The sequence below is a fragment of the Sinocyclocheilus grahami genome, unplaced genomic scaffold (genome assembly GCF_001515645.1).
Source record: "Sinocyclocheilus grahami isolate Dianchi unplaced genomic scaffold, SAMN03320097.WGS_v1.1 scaffold74.1, whole genome shotgun sequence".
Classification (NCBI taxonomy): domain Eukaryota; kingdom Metazoa; phylum Chordata; class Actinopteri; order Cypriniformes; family Cyprinidae; genus Sinocyclocheilus; species Sinocyclocheilus grahami.
Window position 1 is genome coordinate 1,880,268 of NW_015505253.1, and position 8,827 is coordinate 1,889,094.

Consider the following 8,827-nt stretch of genomic DNA (forward strand, 5'->3'; position numbering starts at 1 on the left):
GTTAAATACAACCCAGTGCTGGGTAAAATAGGGACAAACCCAGCAATTGTGTTGTTTTGACCCAGCGGTTGGGTTACTACCCAGAAGGTTGGGTTAAACATTTAACCCAACCGCTGGGTCAAAACAACCCAATTGCTGGGTTTGTCCCTATTTTACCCAGCACTGGGTTGTATTTAACCCAGCATTTTTTAAAGTGTACTTTTAAATCCTCCCAAAAAATGGCCATTGTAATGCAAAGAAGCACAAACAAACATTCTGCCTAACATCTGCTTTTGTGTTCCAGGAATAATGTCATACAGGTTTGGAACAGGTGAGTAATCTGATGATGGAATTTTCATCTTTTTTTTCCCCCAGAGGAAGACTAGCAGGCCTTGTACTAAAACAAAACATGTGGGACACTCATTTGCAACATGGTAAAGTACTTCTATTGTGTAAAAAGGATGTTATTTATTGCTATTTACACTTGTGAAAACAGTATCTATACATTTGTAAAAGGTGAGAATGTACAAAGGTGCTGTAACTGGTTGGTGACATTTATAATAAAAGTTTGACATGAATTTCTAAAACTCTAAATATTCAATGTAAACTCTCAGAGACCTACAGGTCATATTTACATTAATACAAACACACACTAAAAATGAATCCAAAATCAGCCCATTCTGTCTAAATATAAGCTAATATGGTATGTTATATAGCTGTTTTTAAGATCTATGATTGTAGAGCAGACTAGCAGACTTTATGAATTAATTATAGACCCACATTGTACTCATTACAGTTAGCATTATAATGGCTTTCATGAACAAAGATGACTGTGGGATGATGTTTTATATTTCAACATACGGTGATGAGCTAATATGTTATGTTATATAGCTGTTTTTAAGATCTCTGATTGTAGAGCAGACTTTATGAATTAATTATAGACCCACATTGTACTCATTACAGTTAGCATTATAATGGCTTTCATGAACAAAGATGACTGTGGGATGATGTTTTATATTTCAACATACGGTGATTGTTCTCATGATAATCAAACTTCTTTGGGTTTGACTTCATTAAAAGCTGAAACACAAGTGTCTGTCTTTAATATTTAGACAGAAACCAGTTTTTTGGGGTGATAAAAAGAACAAAGTATACACTAGTATGTACATTAGTGACATCATGGTTCTAGTTTACTCAGGTTTGCCGTAACTATCCTGACCAACCTCTCAGGACGGTCTACCCACACAGTATTTTCTCAATATAGGGGAAAGGTTTGAGGTTTTTCTAGCTTCATGGGGAAAACACATCCTGCCTGATGAAATGTGCTGCTTGCTTTTTTAACAAAAAAATGGTTTTAAATAGAAGTTCCATTTTCAGAACTCTGAAACTAAACACATTGTTTCCATCTTCCCTGCATTGTCTCTCCTGAATAATCAACTATACCATTGGAATAATTTTAACGATGATTTTGTTTTTCAGCTGTTGAATGATAAAAACACTGACAACCAATCAGAATCAACCCAACTTTAAAGGGGTCATATGATGCGATTTCAAGTTTCCCTTTCTCTTTGGAGTGTTACAAGCTGATTGTGCGTAGATAAGATCCCTGAAGTTGCAAAGACTAAAGTCTCAAAACCAAAGAGATATTCTTTATCAAAGTTAAGACTCTGCCACACCCCCCTAAAACGGCTCGTTCTAACACGCCCCCACATATCTACCTCACTATGTGGAAATATTAGCATAATGCCGCCCAAATGTTCACGCAAAGAAAGAAGGCGTGGTTTCAGTAACCACAGTTAGTGTTGAAGCAGCCATGTCAGGGAGACGCTGTGTGTTTCTAGGCGAAAGCAGAAGCACTTTATTTGGCCTTCCGGAAGTAGATGCATTTAGGAATCTTTAAGATCACTTACAACAGAACAGCAATGCACTTTATGGACGACCGTTTCGTGAACCTAGGAGAGGAGGTGATTCTGACTTTGCTATGACAATCTGGAACTACTGCTTTGTTATTAGTTGAAGTATTTGCTATTGACTGTCCAAATGTGGAGTTTTGCGCATCGTGTGTGTGTGCGCGAGCGAGCGAGAGAGAGAGAGCGAGGGGGTCACATCACAAACACATACCAGCTTCATCACTGTGTCTGTCACACGACTCTCTTAACCGCGGCTTGTGTACTGCATCATCACTGTGTCTGTTCCCCTTTCGGGCTTGAACTGATGATAAAACTAATTACATAATTTACTGTCTTTACATTTATTTTGAAAGATGAAGCTCGCGATTATGGTAAGGGGCGTTACATTTCCGACGAGTGCTTGCGGTGTTCGGCCAATCACAATGCACTGGGTCAGCTGGCCAATCAGAGCAGACTTCGCTTGTCGGAAGGAGGGACTTTGTTGAAAACGAAGCGTTTGAGAGAGGCGGGGCATAGAGGACCTACAATAATGTACAGTATTTGAAAAATGATGTGTTTTTCGAACATTAAAGCATGTCAACATATTCTACTACACCAAATACACAAAATAATGATCTTTAAAAAAGCATCATATGACCCCTTTAAAAAAAACCTAGTATTTTAAGGGTGGCAGATCATGACTTAAGCAGCCAGTGCTTATAATTAACAGAGCTTTATCATGCCTTGGTGTAGAAGCTAACAGCTATCGTTGTAAACATGTCTTTAAGCTCCGAGTACCAGCCCTGAGTTGTAGAGATGAGGCTCCTATATCTTATGTGTCATCTAAAACAAACAATATATGGAAATCTTCATGCAAATAACGTTGACTGGAGCTAACCACATCCGTGTATCGTTATTAAAATACTGAATTTATGTAGTATTTGAGAAACATGGTCAGGATACATGTTATTTAGAAATTCTTGCGGGTCAAACAGATAAATAGGCCATACATCTTCTCGATGAGATTCAAGATGAATGATTTTCCATCCGAACACGAAGACAAACGTCGGTTAAATCTGTATGGTGACTTGAGATCAAACGCCAATCACTGGAAATTCTCTGTTGATATCAAGGTTGAAGGCTGCAAATGGAAATGTGGTCTCCCTGGGGGGTTTTCTTTTTGTTATCGTCTTCTTTTCTTCATTTATTCTATAGTAACAACACTCAAATTTGAACATTTTAATTGCTGCCTAATTGATTTTTTATACATTTACCACTTTGAATGAATTTAGTAGCCTAAATCAAGAATTATGACAAGCTGTTACGGTGACAATATTTTAATTGATACAACGTTATATCTAGATATTCAATCAATAAAACAAAAGGTATATGTCCAAAAGATACGGATCTTGAATTGATGGTCTTGACTTTGTCACGAGCACATGGATATCGCTGCATTTTTGCGGAAAGTGTGGTTACCTAGTAAATTGTTATAATAAACAGACAGGTGGATACTCACATGTTGTGTTGGAGTTCATTCCCACGGCCAGTAAATTATACTTTTTTGCTGTCGTCTGCCGCTATCCACACTTTAAGGCAAGATGTAGGTCTTCACAGGAGATGAGTTGTGAGAAACGTTGCTGAAGCATCGCGTGCTGTATCTGCTGTGGAGTGGGTTCTCTTTCTTGTGTTTCCGCTGCAGACGCGCTGAACTCTGCAGTCAGACAGAAACTGGTGAGGTTTATCTGACAAAAGAGAAACTACAGCTGCACGCGCGTCAGGCCCTGCAGCACGCGCGGTGTTTGTGGGCTTTAGTCAAATAAAAAACCAAGTAGTGAACTTTTCACACATAAAGGCGTGCTTTCACACTATATGAGGTTAAGAACCTTAACCTTCTATTAGACAGGCTTTTAGCTAAATGTAAACTGTAAAACAATTATGAAACTCTTAGCAGTTAAATTTGCACGTCCAAATAAAAAACAAGTTTTTCAACATTTAAACGATTGGACGATTTGGATGTTCATAGAACATTCAGAAATAACGTTTTCATAACTTATATATTTGTTTGTTAGCTGGGCTGAAGACAGAGTGTGAGAAACGGCACCTTTAAAAGCCAAATAACCATTTTGACTTCCTTTTTTCAGCAGCATTCATCTTATTCTCACAGCAGCAACTCTGCAAAAAAAAAACGCTTTTCTTACTTAGATGTTTTTTGTCTTGTTTCCAGCCAAAATATCAAAAAAATTCTTAAAGGGGTCATATGATGCGATTTCAATTTTTCCTTTCTCTTTGGAGTGTTACAAGCTCTTGGTGCATAAAGAAGATCTGTAAAGTTGCAAAGACTAAAGTCTCAAATCCAAAGAGATATTCTTAATAAAAGTTAAGAGTCAACCACGCCTACCTAAAACGGCTGGTTCTCACACGCCCCAACATATCTACGTCACGATGTGGGAAGATTTGCATAACGCCGCCCAAATGTTCACGCAAAGAAAGAAGGCGTAACTTTTATTCTCGCTGTAGTATTGTTGCCGCCGCCACCGCCATGTCGTGAAGGCGCTGTGTGTTTCGTTGTGAAAGCGAAACCACTTTGTTTGGTCTTCCAAAAGAGGACGATATCGCTTCGTCATGCCTAGAGCTGATCCGTGCTGGTCGCTGAGGAAATACTTCAACTTGGCGCTGTCGATCACCGGATCGGCTTTCACCGTGGACGAAGCGGAGTCCAGCCCGGGGTCGTCACATGTGGTTGCCGCAGGCATCACAATATGGTAAGGGGCGTAACATTTCCGTCTCACGCTTGAGGTATTCAGCCAATCACAACGCACTGGATAGCTGGCCAATCAGAGCACACCTCGCTTTTTCAGACCGATGAGCTTTGTAAAAATCGACGCGTTTCAGAAAGGCGGGGCATAGAGGAGAAACAATAATGTACAGTATGTGGAAAATAATGTGTTTTTTGAACCTTAAACACAAAATAAACACATTTCATTACACCAAATACACCAAATAATGTTCTTTTTAGCAACATCAGCGTATGACCCCTTTAAATCAAGAAGGATTTTTTAGACAAGTAAAAATTATTGTCTTGTTTTCAGAACAAACAAGTCAAAATTAAGTGAGTTTTTGCAAAATAATCTTGTTTTCTGTTTGAAATAAGATTATTTTGCTTACCCCATTGGCAGATTAAATTGCTTGTTCTAAGCAAAAAGTCACTTAATTTTGATTTTTTTTTTTTTCTGAAAACAAGACAAATTTTTACTTGTCTAGAAAATCCTTCTTGATTTAAGAATTTTTAGATATTTTGGCTGGAAACAAGACAAAACATCTAAGTATGAAAAGCATTTTTTGCAGTAAACACATGTACAGTAGTAGCTTACAGTAGTAAAGAAAAAAGCAAATCTCACCACTAGATGATGACAAACCTCAAGTTCCGCTGTTAATGACTCCTAAAACCACCAAAATGCTTAAGAAAACAGCCTGTGTTGGTTTTAGCCATTCTCCCAGCCTTTCTAAACTGCTCTTTTTAGCTGGTTTTCCAGGAACACTTCAATTGAAATGCCATTGTTCCCTCTGATTCCACTTTATTTGTTTATTTATTTATTTATGACAACAATAATTAAAATGATTATTTATTTGCATACATTTAAAACATAAAAATATCAGCAACTTTCATAGACTAAAATGAGGCAACAGCACAAACAATATTTGTTCACACAGTTAATGAATAAGCATTATAGAGGTAAAACTGCTATCACAGGGACTTTGATCTCACTGCTGATGATCATTTAGACAAGGCTGGGCAGTTTCTCATGTAGCCAACTGCGGCACACCTGTTCTTCACAGGTGAAGTTTATAAGAGCGAGGTGCGCCCGTCACGTTGACGCAGCGCTCTTTCCACTGGCATTACATAATCTCAGGAATCCGAGGATTCAGTGAATCCACATTCTATCCCAAAACTCAATACTGACAGCAGGCTTTGTTTATACACCCCCCTGAATACTCTGACACACACACATTCACCATAAACTGTCTATGTGGGGACATACCAGATCTAAAATATATGGCAACATGCAAACTCAAATCCGAATCATAATGCTAAAAGAAGACTGTAAAATTGGTTTAGTCAAATTTACTTAACTTACATTATCCAGCAATTCTGGATGGATTAGACGCACACACAGAGACGTCCAATAATCCTTATTTCTCTCTCAGGTATGCATGCTCTTTCTCCTTGTAATGTAATACTGATCTTTGGCTTGACTAGGTAATGGTAATGGTAAGAGGCGTTTCTCTCTGTTTTGTGATAGAAATTGTCTGACTCAGGTTTGCCCAATTTAATAATCTGTGCTTGATTCATGTTATTCCATGTGCGTGTGCTTGACGTATGTGCTTCAATGGAAATTTTAGGATCATTTTTCATTAAATGCTTGTGGTTGCATGCACATTCTGATGTGTGTGCGTGTGTGTGTGTGTGTGTGTCTGTGCTTTTGTGTGCTTGTCAGTGTGTGTTAATCAGCAGGAGCACAATGGGATTAGACAGAGAGCTTTTGGCCAAGCGGGAGAGAGAGAACTTTTTAACCCTGAGTAGTCAGCTGACTGTAGAGAACAGGGTGTTACAAAGAATGTGTTGTTATTTTTGACTGAAAGTAAAGCTATTAAAAAACACTTTAATTAATTGAAATAAAGCTGACATAAAATAAAACGAAATATAAATATTAGATGAAAAAACTTAAATGAAAATGAGAAATGTTGCCTTTATCTAAAATTGTAACTAAAATGACGTAAAAAAAAATTAATCTTAGAAATATTTCAAACATAATATTAAAAACTAAATATTAATAATATTAACTGATAACTGCCTGAAACTGATCATGAAAACTGGAAAATAATATTATTACTAAAATAGTAAATAATACTAAAATTCTGACTAAAATATTTTAGAGTTCACAAAATATAATTTTTGATCAGTATTTTTGTTTCAATATGTTTTTTTCTGTAAAAACACCTCCGCATTCTTTATTGGTTAAAATTGTGTACAATTATTTTTCTTACCCTTTCCTTTCACTTTTCTGTCAAATTGCTTTTACTCGTTTTAAGCATAAACCTAAAGATTGGTTAGAATTATGCATAATAATGAACACTAAAATATATTAAATTTAAAAAATGTAATATTCTTTTAAAAAAGTCTAAACCTACAATTTTTTTTACAGAAAATGAAGACAAAAAAGACAAACATGAAGACCAAATTTCACAAACAAAGAAACAGCAAGTAACACAATGAATTCAACGTGAATTTTTGAAGTAGAAAATATTGAAATAGCATTTTTTGTGTAAAACATACTCCAGTAATCTTGTTGTATTTACAACTCAGAATCTCAAAACTCTTTTTTGACTGAGCAGCCTTTGTAAAGAGCTGCTTTCAAGGTGTGGGAGAAGTCAGAGTGATGTTGTTTGATGAGACATCGTGGGTGAGGTGTCAACGTCACATTAGCAAAGTGACAACTAAAAATACAAGATCTGCTGTTTTAGATGACTGACTCTACCTGTTTGATACACACGTGGGGCTGGAAGTTATGTGCTCAGCGGAGAACAGGGTAAGGCAAGCGATAAACAGAGGAGGACAAGAGGGCGGGAGAGACGGGGAGGCTGGGCCGGCAAGAATGAATGAGAGGGAGGGGGGGAGAACTTTGACACAGAGGGCCAAAGGACAGGTTTGCTAGACAGGAGAGGATTCAGAGAGAGAAAGACCTAGTGAACTAGTCAGTAACAACACGCCTGCCCCTCAGGCAGAGGAAAAAGTAAGAGGTGAAAGAAGAACGAGAGAGTTGATTATCTAGAAAGGGTGCATAGCTTCTCAGTGACTGTGGTGGGATTGTGTGTCTGGGAGCCCGAACGTCTGGATTCAGTCTGGATGGGAATTCCTGCTGTGCTTGTCAGATGGGGATTATTCCATGAACGGCTGGATCTCGTTACTGATAGCTGATGGCGATGACAGCCCTGTTCCGAATGTGGGGACATAAACCTCAAGAGGTCCAGACCAAACCTCAGACACCAGTGGCCCATCTGCCCAGCGAGGATGATGATGATGATGACAACGAGACATTGTCCGGGAGAGCTCCGATACGGAATTCCCGGTTTTACCGTTCAATGAGAAAGAAAAAGTTGTCTTCGTCTTCAGAAAAACAAGAAAGTGAGAATTCTATTATTGATTTCTATATATTTTTATTTCAACTCTAGAATACCCCACATACACTGTTGACAAAATCACAACAAAATGACTACAACTTAAGCAAAAATTACATTGAAAACTAAAATATAAAATAAAAGCTATTGAAAATAAAAAATACTATAATAGTATATAAATAATATCATATTTATTGTTAAAGGAGTAACATCTGTCGTTTTCAAATCAGTGACGCTTTGCTCATTGTTTGACTACTAACTCTTTATGAGACACAATGTATGCTTCTGAAAGTGATATGCTTGTTGTATTAGCGCTACCTAGCAAATGTGGTAAATGGGGTCTAAATAGAATGCACTATTGTTCCCTGTATGTTGTAAAACTATGGTTTTCTATGGTTTGTATAGACTCGCTTAGCTGAAAATGGACCCTCTTTTGAATGAAGAACATGCACTGACCTTTCCATTCAAGGTTCTTTAGAGTGGAAAAAGGTTCTTTAGATTATTCAAATGTTCTTCACACTAACTTATTTTAAGAATTATCACAGAAGGGCTCTTTGGGGAAACCAAAGATGGTTCACCTATGGCAGGGGTGGCGAACTCCGGTCCTGGAGAGCCGCAGCCCTGCAGAGTTCAGCTCCAACCCTAATTAAAACTCACATGCCTGTAGCTTCCTAGTAACTGTTTAGACCTTGATTAGCTTGTTCAGGTGTGTTTGATTAGGGTTGAAGCAAAACTCTGCAGGGCTGCGGCTCTCCAGGACCGATGTTCGCCACCCCTGA

General features: G+C 37.8%; 1 protein-coding gene across 1 annotated transcript in view; it reads left to right on the plus strand.

Annotated features, from left to right (window-relative positions):
- The first annotated feature begins 7,587 nt into the window (after nt 1-7,587).
- Nucleotides 7,588-8,827, plus strand: part of LOC107585734 (ephexin-1-like) — a 35,504-nt gene continuing 34,264 nt past the window's right edge. Inside the window, exon 1 of the mRNA XM_016272883.1 lies at nt 7,588-8,055. Within this exon, the coding sequence (XP_016128369.1) occupies nt 7,848-8,055 (208 nt within the window). The 5' untranslated portion in view covers nt 7,588-7,847. The remainder of the gene's footprint in view (nt 8,056-8,827) is intronic.